We start from the raw sequence: 13199 nt of genomic DNA, 5'->3' as shown, positions 1-13199 counted from the left end.
TTAAGATGCTAATGGGTGTGAAGAACTGCCGGAGGTATACACATATACAAAAATTAGACAAGCCAACATTTGACATATAATTATTTCTTATATTATAGCATGAAGATTTCAACTTCTGTTTGTGGAATTTTTCATTTACTGATTTTTTTTTTCTTGCCATGAGCATTTCCTATTTCAATGATTTTACTCTGTTTTGCAGGAGGGGTTCAAAATGGGACTAACTCTTGAAGGCACAGTATTTTGTCTGGACCCGGTAGACAGCAGGTGCTGATGCCAAGAACAAGAGATCCCGATTCACCTTAAATTTGTTTTATAGACATATATATCATTCATTATTACTTTATGACAGGAACTATACATGTGCCAATATATTTTTGAATATCTAACTTTTTGAAAATTATTTCAGTAGAATTTCCTCATACCTTCTCTGTTGATCTGTAATGTTTTATTTTAAAAACAACTTGCTGTAAGTAAATCATACTTTTATGTTCCTTTCTGTTTCTGTTGTAGGTGAATTTATAATCAAAAAACAAATTATGCAAGTATCTGCCTTGTGTCTGAATTCTAAATAATTAGCATCTTGAAATTTGTGTTCATTCTCCAGGCTGCTAGTTTATTACTGACTCCCAAAAGCCATATCTTAATGATACCTTTCAAAGTCCTGAGGAGATATACCAGTATCAATCTAAATATGCTCTATATTCAAACCAATAAACATGTTACCATTCATTAGACAGATGCCATTTTATGTATTAAATGTTGTTCATGTCATTGGAAAAACGTAAACTTTGAATATAATGCCACCAGGTCATTTTTAACAGGTAAAATAACAAACATCCTATAAATTCCAATAAAAATTAAACCAAACGTATTTAGAGTATTTATTAGTAAGAGCAAGGTAATAATGTTAGTTGCTATGAGTTATACTCTAAATATTTTATTTATTTAATAAACAAAGATCGTGGGGAAAAAATGAAAATTTTCTCTTTACAAAACATTTAAAATTTAATTTCTAATGGATAGCTTATATTGCAACCATCTAAACATCATCTGATCTGATGTTTCCTAAAAAATATTGGAAATATATGCTGCCTGTAGTTGCAATGTCTATAACCCATCTTTACCAAATATATTTTTTCTCACTGAATAAGAGTATCCAATATTTTCTCCTTTGATAAAGATATTTTCTCACCAAAGCTTATTTTGTGATGCTTCATTAGTGTCGATGCTTTAAAATCTATGGCAACTATTCTTTATGAATCATCAAACATATTTAGCAAATTTAATTTGTATTTGTTTTGTTGAAGTGAGAATCTCATTTTTCACAAAAGTCAAGTTGCTGCTTAGTTTAGTCTAACGTGTACAATAAAATTTTCTTGCATCTCATTCTTGATGTGCTGATAAACCTTGACCTTTGAAAATGTTTGTTTCCTATCCCTTTGCCCATTATGTAACAGACTGTAATTTGTACTTGCTGCAACAAAAATGTGTGGTCAAATTTATAATGTGATTCATCACGTTATGGGAAAAATAAGTTAAATTAATGAAAATGTGAGCTTGGATTGGGGTAGATCTCAAAAATAGATTTTTCTTTTACTCATGGAAATTTTCAAGTGCTAAAGGTACATTTTCACTAGGAAAAGAAATCAAATATGCTTATGCAATATTATATTTGTATGTATCTTCATAATCTTCTCCAGTATATATAAACCTTCTTGTTTGTTTTCTGTTATCTGCTAAGTTGTACCTTAATTAGAAGGTAGTATATGTTTCATAAAGAAGAGTCTTTATAATTTTGTTTGTCATATAGTATTTTGGAATTTGTATAATGAGGATGTTTAGAAGCCATATCAATGGCTTTTTTTAACAGATAGAATTTGTATTTTTATTGTTCTTTAAAAAGCTTTATGTAATAGGTATATATTTAGTGGCCATTTATTATCAATGGTTAACACAATAGAGTATACTAAGATGGTATTTGCACATTTAAGATATGTTACTTTACCAATTTTTAATGGTAATCAATTCTGCTACTGGCATGATTAAATAGTACATAATTGGTCATTAATTATGAACATTTATTTCACCAGTGCATTTTTATGAAGATCCAGTTGAAAATTGTATTTCTATGTAAACTCAATGATATGTTTGACTTTGCCAAGAATAAATGATTTTAAATAAATTGTATAATTTATTCATTCAATAATGTCTAATTAATGTAGACACATTCTGAAGCTAATTACATGACATTTTCCTGCTTACATAATGGAATTGAAAGAAAAAAAGAAAGAGATGGAAGGAAGGAAGGAAGGAAGGAAAGAAGGGAGGGAGGGAGGGAGGGTGGGAGGCAGGAAGGAAGGAAGAAAGAGCTTTAACTTCATTTCTTACAGCCCACACACATTTTAACTTTATGAGCAAATATCTTTCAGTTGTGAAAACAGTGGACTTGATTCTGCTGGTGAGAGAGGTCATAATTTGGTTCCTTTCACCAGAAGCATCTGGTGCAATAACTGTATTGCGTAAATATCTCTTTTCAAAATTGAGAGCCTTTTTAACCTAGTAATAATCCAAAGGGTGTCTTGGTGGATAGTCTTAAAACAGTGGACTTGATCATAGGACTTGAGTTGTGGCTAACTGGAATGTCATGAAGAAGTTTTGAACCTATTCAAAACACAATGTCAAATATTTTAAAGACACACAGGACTCACATGCACAGCCTTTGCACACCAGTAAACAATTCATCAATCCATTCAACAAAATTCATTTATTACTCATTCTGTGAATAATATGTATTATGTGGGTAAGAAAACATCTACTAAGTTTGCTAACAGACATTGTTAAATTGAAGATGACCAGATCCCTCCCTTCAGTTAGCTTATTGTCATGAAGGAAAAGTAAGGCAAAAACATGAATTAATAAATGAAAACCAACGTGTATTAATGTTCTGTGTGAACCAAAAACTTCCCCAAGAGCACTTATATTTAACTGATTAAATTTGGGTACCTAGCACTGGCTAGTGCCTATAATCTTAGATATCCAGTGTGAGACTTATCAAGACAGACCAATAGCAATAATTTCCCTCATCTCTTCTTGTTTCCTATGTTTTGGATTTGAATTTTTTTCAAAAAATGTTGGTCACATTATTGGAATTCATTTTCAGATAGATTTTGCGTTGTATTTCTAAACGCTGACTTTTTTTTTTTCGTTTTTTGATGTTCTTAACATAACCATAAAAAAAACTGGCTGTTAATATTTTTCTGTTCCAATGTTTCCATATATAGTTCCAAATTCAATATTTATTCATTATTTTGGATTTCAGCCTCTGTTAAATTGCTTGAAGAATCTTGAACTCAGTTTTGACAACTAAATCTCAGACTCCACCCAAACTACACCCCTTCTAGGCAGCTAACATTCTGTTGCCATGGGCATGGCTAGTATTGCCCTCAGACCCCCGTGTCTCCTGCAGGAAGGGCCTAACTTAAGTGTCTTTTCCTTCCTAGATAGCCTCAGACAAATTTCTCAAGAACTTCTTCCATCAATGCTCATCCTGCAAATTTGACACAAACCTTAATTCTTATACGTGCTCCATGTCTTGATCTTATGTTGTTACGGTACAAATATAATGCACTTCTAGAAATCTCTCCCTTAAAACATATTTTCCTTAGAATTCATTCAGAGTGGGATTCCCTTATTCTAGTGAGGAGACCGCCTCCTAAAATAATTTATGGTCTTAGTTCCTTGCTTTCAAGTGAGTTTTTATGAAATATTGATATTATTTAAATAGCAGAAGACATTACCCTTCTCTGGATTCATTTGTTTTCACTCTAGTTCATGGACTCAAGTCACACTACTTCCAAAATCATAGTTAAATAATATTCAAAAACTGGTAAATTTAAGTAGGAGTCAAATTTAAAGATTCAGTTCAAATTTTCCTGACATTACATGATAAATTGAAACAGCTGAATTTCTTATTTCTATATCACCAACCTTGGGTTTTATGTCAGTTAATAGTACCACTATAATTGTATAACTAAAAGTTTGCAAAAACTTATGCTATGTCGTTTATCGTAGCCACATTTTTGGCATTCATTCAGAGGCACACTCAAAATTTATCAAGCCAAACTTTTCCAGTTTGCAAACAACTCTATAGGCACTTTGGAACACGCAGTAAGGCTTTTAAATGTTGCTGTTTTCAGTAAAGGGAACCCGGCTAGAAGCTGTGAGAGTTATCTTCTTGAAAGAATTCCCAGGTACACACTAGTGTACTAATTAAATTCTCTGTTAAAGGACACTCTGAAGCTCTATAGCATTTGATCAGTAAATTGTACTTTATCAACTTATTATTGATGTATTTTGCATAAACCTATAAAATACTGTCTTGGAAAATCTTTTAAAATATTTTTAATAATTTTTAACTTTTCTATTTATTCTCCAAAAATCTTGAAGGAGATATTGCCTTGACATTATCATATCTTTTTTGGGCCAAGTCCAGCACTATACCCATAAGCGTTCAGTAAAAAGCTGAATGATTCTTTAGCATGCTTCTTGCTAAGGCTGTGAACTAAAACTTCTTATGCTCTCTGTGAAAGAAAAGAACCACGTGCTTTCTATGTAAATGTTCAAAGGAGATAATCACTCTCTCCTCTCTAATGAAATCTTTACTTTTAACTATCTTCCTGCAGCAATAATTTACTAAATAAAGATCTTGACAATTCTCTAAGAGTATCAAACAACCACCATAGAATCAGAAACTAAGGAAATACGGCCCAATTGAGGGAGGAAAAACATAATTATTGGGCTTCTACAAGGCTGTGAATATTCAAAGATGAATGTTGTATAATTAAGGGACATTATCTGTACTCAAGGGGATGAAGAACTGTATTTGTTGAGCATGTCTATTAAAGAATGATAGCTAAAGTCTCAGACTGTATCTTCCCTTGAATTCCATATTGTGGTCACACAGTTTTTATTGACTTAAATATTTTTAAGTTCATTTATTTGTCCTTAACTTTTTATTGTCCTCTTATTTCAAGTGACATTTCACAAGAACATGTTGGGGCCCTTCCCAGTTGACTACTCCCTCCCCTCTGTCTGGCCAGACTGCTATGTTCTAGTCTGTTCCAAAGGTCACTTGTTCCAGTTGAAATAACTGTCTGGATGGCCTGGAAATAATCCAGATACTGGTTCTTTCCTGCAAAGAAAGCAAAGAAAGATGTTTGTTTCTTGGCTACATTTTGAAAGAAAAAAATAAAAGAATTTTATGGCTAAGTCTACTAGTAGTTGAAAAAAAATTAATTTAACTCTGGGACTAATTTAAAACTATTAGTTTCCAGTGCTTTCTGTCATTTTGCTTTTTTTATATACTTTTCAAAATCAGTTGTTTACTATCAGTATCATAAATAATTGGTATTCAATAGCTAAGTATATGTAAGAAGTGTATGCAGAGAGATTTTGGCAAACATTCAGCTTATACTAATTTCTGTCACATACACACACTTCCTTTAGCTATTCAGTTCTTTATTTTATTCTCCATATCTGCTTTAATTGAAAAACAATAAACAACTTGTACTAGACAGTACAGGGAATGGGAGGAGACAGGTAGTGAGGGGATAGTCATAAATATTCAGCGATATCAGCTAACCCACACTTGGCAAAGTGGCTGTGCACAGATATTTGACCTGTTCACTTTTAAGTCAGTTTGGACCACTTGCAAGCTAGGGAGTAAGATGTATGATGCAATTGTGTAACAAGCTATTTCTACAGTGATTCCTCTTTAAGCCTCTGGTAACGCCTGCAGTTTTCATCTTTTCTACATAAAAGGAATTAAACAGGAAAATACCTGAAGATAAGCTGGTCACTTGTTTCACGACTTCTTGTCATCAATGGCAACTAGAAAAACAAATATTACTTTCTTAGAATCACTTGAGTTTGAAAATCATTAAACCATACCTTACTTGAATTTTTAAGTAATTAAAAAATATTACTTAGATAAGCTACATTTGCTTTAGAACAACTCAGTCTGATTTACAGGGAACCACTGAACTAAGATTTAAAATTTAATAATATCATGTTATGCTGAGGGTTACAGCTCTAGTCTGGTCTTTGACTTTGGGAAAGTCATGTAATGGGGTTCATGAAGTTCATGAACATTAGCTATTCTTGGCATAAAAAAGAAAGAAAGTCCTCCAAATAAACCAAAGATTTAAAAAGATTGTCATAGAAACCACATATTTCATCTTTTACTTACATATTAGTTATAAATAAATATTGAATCAATGGCTCCTAGGTAAATAGTGCATGTCTGGCAATAGTCCTGTAAAAGAGGACAGCAGACGGCACGAAACTATCCCAGCCTCTGTGTCTGTTTTTCTCAAAATCTGTGTATAGAATTCTGTCCCTTCATAATAAAGCTGAATGCAAGGCAAAGCATGATTCTAAGATTCTCCTTTTTCATCTTTCCTACCCCTAGGGACACATTGAAAGACAGACCTCAGAGCATATTTACGCTGGAGCAGTGGGGCCTGTGCTTCTCTTCAAAAGTATGAATGGCTTGCCACATTTTCAGGTTAATTCAAGATAGATGATGCTTGTCTCAAAGGAATTCAGAGGCGCTACTGTGTCCAAGGAAACATCAAACCTTGAAAATGCCAGCAAAGAAATGCTGGAATGAATAAGACAAAATAGTACATTGTAATATCAAAACACAAGTATTCTTAAATATGTTTACATGGAGAGAAATATTTAGATTCACAGAGACTTTGTTGTATTTCTGGATTTTATAGGAACCTGCTGGTATGTGTTTAGGCTTTATAATGAAGCTTCATATGTGAGAACATGAATATTAGAATACTTACTTGAAATGTTTTCAAATAAAACTTACCTTTGACGTCTGTTGAGTTATACTCCTTTGGGTAGCGTTTTTGAAGTTTTCCTTTTGCTGTACTTATAAAGAAAAGAAAATGCAGAGAACATAGAAATCCCCTACATGCTTGTTAAGTCTTCCAAAGGCAGCAATTGCATATCTCATCGCTCTGTGTCCCTTCCTGAAGCCTTAATCAGAGGGCTGAAACTAGAGCAAACAGCTGTCCTTGAAAGCCAAAAGGGGCTTGAGTACTTATTTCTGTTCTGCAAATTGATCGAGTCTATACAAACCTTTACAAGGTATTTCACCAAAAACCCTAAAGCAGTACCTCGTTGTTAGCCACCAGTTTAATTATTTTAAAAAGAAGCAATCAACATTGTTTGTCTGATCAAACAAAATTAATTAGAAAGCTTGTGGACATAAAATAGTCACTGAGAGCATGGAAAGCTCATGAGTCATATGACCTAGTTGAGTTTATTTAGAACACACATACACTAACAAAAATTTGGGATTCCATCAAAACCAGATTGTTTCCTGCACTGTTCCCCAACTAAAAATTAGAAGGTCAAAGGAAAATTGGATAAAAATGTCCCAAAAAGCAATGCATGAAAATTATCTGACAACTAACAAAACAAAATAAATGGAAAAGTAAAAGGAAGGCTATGTTTTATCATTTTGAATCTTACATGTTAAAGACTGTTCAACAGTCTTTTTATCTCGTATAATAGGTAATAACTTGCATCTTACATCACTTATCTTTTTCTTTAACAATTAGCAGGAAAATTGCTATAGCGAATTCAAAGGAAACAATGTCACGAGGACTTAAATAGCACAGAGAAGTATTTTGGAATGCACTTGCTCTCAAGAAAGGCCAGACGAGATTAAAATAAACGCATTAATTGATTATTGTTCTTCATGAGAACCAGCAATTTCAAGCAGAGAGAAACTTCAACTCTGTTTCAAAAGGTCAGCTGTGATGGTATTTAAGAGGAAAACTCAAGTCACATTTTTGATACTCATGACATGCTTTATGTTAAAAGGCTTCTCTGATGAGGTCCTTTTGTGCTGACTACAGTCTGTTCTCCTGGGTGAGCATAGACTGAAGGAAAAACAAGTTGTTGTCCTCCACTGATCCTGTTATGTGCCTTAACTGCACCTATTCTGAAGGGACACTTGAAATTGCTGCACCCTGGCTGCGCCTCCACTCTGACTATACTCTCTTTCCAGCAAGGGAAGTCTACATATATATATACAGAACTGAAGTTTCTAAAAATGTGATTCTGAATTTCATCTAAGCCAATTATTAAAGTAGTTTGGTGTATTCAGTGAAAATTTTGGAAATGTTTTAGAGACATATTTCTTTTTCTTTCATTTCCTAAAGGCTAAAACATCAAAAGAAAATGGTAGAAACAAAGAATATATATTGGCAAGAATGATGTGTATTTATGACTGCCAAAATTTCAAGATTACTGATACAGATTGTGGTATGTCTATGTGGCCAGAAAGATCATTGTGAGATGAGCAATCTTTTCCATCCAGCACTCCTCGTAGAATATTTTTTGGTATATGTGAAACCACAAGTACATCACTGGGAACTTACTTGTATGGAAATACGGCAGTCAAACCACTAATCATGGCAGCTAGATTTCCCAGAATAAAGCAATTGCTTTAGAAATTATGCCAACTACTTGGGTTAAAAATATGGCTTCAAAAATTACAGCTCAGCATAATATGGAAAGGTTATTAGCAAACTACAGAAGTGTGAGTCTGAAGTAGACAGTATTGCACAGCCATTTCAGGACGACTTTTATTTTTCTTAGGTATAAGTTCTCAAATAAAAGACAGTTGCAAACCCCATCGCTTATATGTTCAGTCAAGCTGGAGTTTCCATCTAACTTATCTCTGTTCTGCCTAAAGGAGTTTTAATCACAAAATACAGAAGTCTTTTTTGTATAGAATGTAGGTCACCATATAGAAACATTTTTTTCTCATTTTAAAGTGCATACTTATTCAGATGCCTTCATAAGTTATTCTTGACTTTATTATTTGACACTTCACGATACTTGTGAATTAATATGAATTAGAGCCGAGGCAATTACGAACATAGAAAAATTTATGTTAAAAGGCTTCTCTGATGAGGTCCTTTTGTGCTGACTAGAGTCTGTTCTCCTGGGTGAGTATACTTATTTACACCATTGTTCCAGACGGATTCAACATGACAGGCAGACAGCCCCCTATGTTTAAGCTCTTGTAAGAATTTTGTAAGAACTTCAAATTTTCAAAACAAACAAAATATGGTGAATGTGTATATGTTATAAAACACATTGGTTTTATATTCAGGTTTCATAAAACCAAATTCACAAAATGTCTTTCTGTTTCTTAATTTATATGTACATTTCTCAATGCTACATAATGCTAATTTGTTCCACACAGGTTTTTTTAAGCTAGCTTACCCATATAAATGATGCTCTTTTTTGATCCCCTACTATTTTAGCTCGACATTTGGTACCACTGACAGAAAACTTCACCCAACATCTTCCACTGAGTTAATTTTGTAGAACAGAAATCATCTAGTAATCCTGTGATAAAAGGATCATTTACTATCAACTGTTCTAGCTTAGGTTTCTCACAGTGAACATGAAATGGTGTGGATAATTTGACAGAAACTTCTGATTATTATATGTCATAACACTTTATTCTTATATTTGTGAAAGTGCAACACGGAATAAGTGAGTTTCTAAATGAATACTCTAAAATCCACAAGTTGTAGATAGTCCCCTATTGAAATAAACAGTTCAAAATATCAAATCGTTTGATATACTTTGGATTGTGTTTTGTTACATTTTTAATTTTTTGACATTGATAACATGACTTACAGTAGATTTTTCTACTTTCTAGTTGCATCTTTGGTTCTAGCTTCTTTTTAGAGTAAAAATTACATTCAAGCATAGAGGTGACTTATTAATGATGTGTTGAGTTTAACAAAATAACTGTTAAAGTGTTCTGCAGTTGACTTTAAAGCACTTTACTTGGATAATTGTTCTCAGAAAAAATAAAAAAATAAAACTTTTTAGCGCTTTGGCTGTTATTGATGCTATCTGCTTCTTCCTAACTAGACCTTCCATATTAAATAATAATGTTTGGCTAAAATCCAAATACTGACAATACCGACTACAGGCAAGGATGTAGCACAATAGAAACCCTCACTCATTGCTGGGGAGAATGAAAAATGGTACAGTGACTGTGAAAGACAGATTGGCAGCCTCTTACAAAACTAAATATAATCTTACCATTTAATTCAGCAATTGCTCTCACAGGTATTTATCCAACTGATTTGAAAACTTATGTCTACACGAAAACCTGCATGTGAATGTTTATAGCAACTTTATTTATAATTGCTGAAAACTCGAAGTAACCAAGATGTCCTTCAACAGGCAAATGTACAGACGAACCGTGGTACATTTGTGCAACGCACCTCCATAGAATATTATTAAGAATGAGCTGTCAAAGCACCAAAAGACATGGATGAATCTTAAATGCATACTTCTAACTGAGAGAAGTCATTCTGAAAAGATTATATACTGTATGGGTCCAAGAATATATCATTATGGAAAAGGTGAAACTACAGCCATGGTAAAAAGATCGGTGTTTGCCAAGGGTCTGAGGAAGGGGAGAGAATTTAATAGATGAAGCATAGGAAATTTTTTAAGTCAGTGAAACTATTGCGTATGATACTGTAACGCTGGATAAATGATATTGTGCAGCATAAGACTGAACCTTAATGTATACAAAGTTTGAAAATTTATTTAGGATATTGGAAGATCACAGGGTGAAATGCAGAATATTGCAAAACAATCTAACTGTATTACAAAAGTATGAAAAAAATTCACTGAAAGAGGTGGGAGTAAATGTGCTGACCTAAGAACCTTGGAAATGAGTGGGGTCTGCAAGACCAATGGCAAAAGGAACTATGCATAAGCAATATACTATAATTGTTAAAGTTGTTTCACATGGGAGTATGGATTAATAATTCTAATACTACTATACACGTATATTGAGATTGAACAATTAAGTAAACATGTAGCCAATGGCAGTAACCAGGTTTCTCAGTGTTGGAGTGGAAGATTACAGCTAAGCAAAGGAAGAAGGCTAGAATGATGTATGTGGAAATGGATTAGATTTGGAGATATCAGTTAAAACCCATTTTTAGCTTAATATAGACACAAAGAGCCACTTAATAGATATATTTATAGCTATGTGTATATGTGGTTGTTAGTATACACACACATTGTTCCCTGCTTTGTCAGCTGAGAGGATATAGAAGTAATAACACTCTAGTAATAATGAGCACATATGTCACCCACATCATGGTTTCTAATACTATTGTTCAATAAAAGGAACCAGGGCTCTTCCTTGAAAAATTGACTGACTCTAGGATTTGGGAAGGAAGTATACAAGATGAGCCTGGAGCATCTTGTAGTCTCTGGAGGTAAAGGATTGGTTAAAAAGAAAAAAAATCTACAGTATATCAAAGGGACATACCAGTCAACTGAAAGAGCTTCCAGTGGCCAAAGATGGAAACATTTGAGCTACAAAATAAAGTAGAATTGGATTATGATGCGAAGTTAAAAATAAATATACATGAGTTCATATTGACATGAAAAAGTGATTGAACGAATTAGTAAATCATGGAGAAAAGGTAAATATTCCATTTGAAACAATTCCAAATAATTTGTATAGATACTTTGCCCTCAAGGGCAAAGCATAGCTCCCCACTCCTTAAGTGTGACCTGCTTATAGAGAAGCAGAGTATAGCACGGAAAGGTGGAAAAGGGTACAGTATCAAAAGTAGGAAAAAGTTAACTTTGCGGTGGAGAAGTCTAATAGACACCACCTGTGGCGTGTGACTAAGGTTCACATCAAAAGTGATCAGTCACGTTGATAGTCTCTGAGGACTTCCTCCCATAAACCTACAACCCTGTCTAATCACGAGAAAAATACATCAGGCAAATCTGAATAGAGGGCTAGTCTCGAAAATAGTTAACCAGTGCTACTCAAAACTGTACGTCATCAAAAACAAGGGCAACATGAGAAACTGTCACAGCCAAGAGGAACCTAAGGAGACTCAATGTAATGTGGGATCTTGGATGAGATCCTAGATCAGAAAAAGGACATTAGTTAAAAACTAAGGAAGTCTGAATAAATTGTACACTTTAGTTAATAATAATGTATCAATGTTAGTTCATTAATTGTAGCAAACACACTACACAAAACATGCTAATAATAGGGGCATATGCATGCAGTACATGGGAACTCCCTGTACTTCCTTTGTGACTTTTCTGTAAACCTAAAACTGTTCAGAAATAAAAAGTTTATTTAAAAAATATTAACAATTCCGGGGCTGGCCCCGTGGCCTAGTGGTTAAGTTCTCACGCTCTGCTTTGGCGGCCCAGGGTTTCGCCGGTTCGAATCCTGGGCACAGACATGGCAGCGCTCATTAAGCCATGCTGAGGCAGCACCCCACATGCCACAACTAGAAGGACCCACAACTAAAAATACACCACTATGTACCATGGGGCTTTGGGGAGTAAAAGGAAAAATAAAATCTTTAAAAAATATACATTAACAATTCCTTCAGATATATAGTAACCTATGTGTTTGCTGGTCTCATTAATTTTTTTAAATTAGTATAACACTCAAAATATTCAAAAAGCAAAATGTAGATATAAGACGAAGAAATTAACTGTAGAAGTGCCAGTTTTTCTCTAGACCTAAGCACTATAAGAAAGGCCTAGACAAAATACAAGAGAACTGTGCATCCATAATATAGAAGTGGTGATAATCAAACCAGAATTGAATGGATATTAATTTTACAGGAACTCAACAGAAATATTAGGTTTTTTAAGTTGTAGAAATATTACAAAATGATATTTTCCACTGCCATTCCAAAGATCCTGTTTATTTCATTTCAAGAGTTAGTGACTGCCAAGGGTAAATAAAGACACCTGGGGGATGAAAAAAATAGGATACTTAAGTAAGTAATAGGATACTTAAGTACTTCCTATACTTAAGGTCATGGAGAAGGAAAGACATATACACTGATGAATGGCCATAGATTAAAAATGCAAAAAATAAAACCAATGAAAGTAAGTGAATATAATCTCATTCATTCACAGGAAATACCACATAATTACTTTGAGCAGAGCAATTATTGAGGAAAGAAACATGAAAGTGTAATCGTAATCCATTATATTTGCCTTTTGAAAAATTTTAATCAAGTTGGAGATATTAGATGTCCATACTTGAACAACTCAAGAGGAATTAACATAATGGTCGT

The 13199-nt window shown here is 33.6% G+C and overlaps 1 protein-coding gene and 1 long non-coding RNA gene across 3 annotated transcripts in view; one reads left to right on the top strand and one right to left on the bottom strand.

The window, feature by feature from the left end:
* Window positions 1–2163, top strand: part of LOC124233510 (PTB domain-containing engulfment adapter protein 1) — a 271296-nt gene extending 269133 nt beyond the window's left edge. For both annotated transcript variants that reach the window (XM_046650656.1, XM_046650657.1), the window contains one exon: window positions 200–2163. In XM_046650656.1, coding sequence (XP_046506612.1) covers window positions 200–271 — 72 coding nt within the window. In that variant the 3' untranslated portion in view covers window positions 272–2163. The remainder of the gene's footprint in view (window positions 1–199) is intronic.
* Window positions 2164–4940: 2777 nt separating this feature from the next.
* LOC124233516 (uncharacterized) lies at window positions 4941–7231 on the bottom strand. The gene is made up of 4 exons (XR_006887085.1): window positions 6881–7231; window positions 6490–6637; window positions 5840–5889; window positions 4941–5191 (listed from the first exon to the last, which is right to left on the bottom strand). It is a non-coding gene; the product is annotated as an uncharacterized LOC124233516 (long non-coding RNA).
* Window positions 7232–13199: the final 5968 nt, after the last annotated feature.

The sequence above is a fragment of the Equus quagga genome, unplaced genomic scaffold (assembly GCF_021613505.1).
Source record: "Equus quagga isolate Etosha38 unplaced genomic scaffold, UCLA_HA_Equagga_1.0 203_RagTag, whole genome shotgun sequence".
In the NCBI taxonomy this organism is placed as follows: domain Eukaryota; kingdom Metazoa; phylum Chordata; class Mammalia; order Perissodactyla; family Equidae; genus Equus; species Equus quagga.
This window is presented reverse-complemented; position numbering and strand designations above follow the sequence as displayed.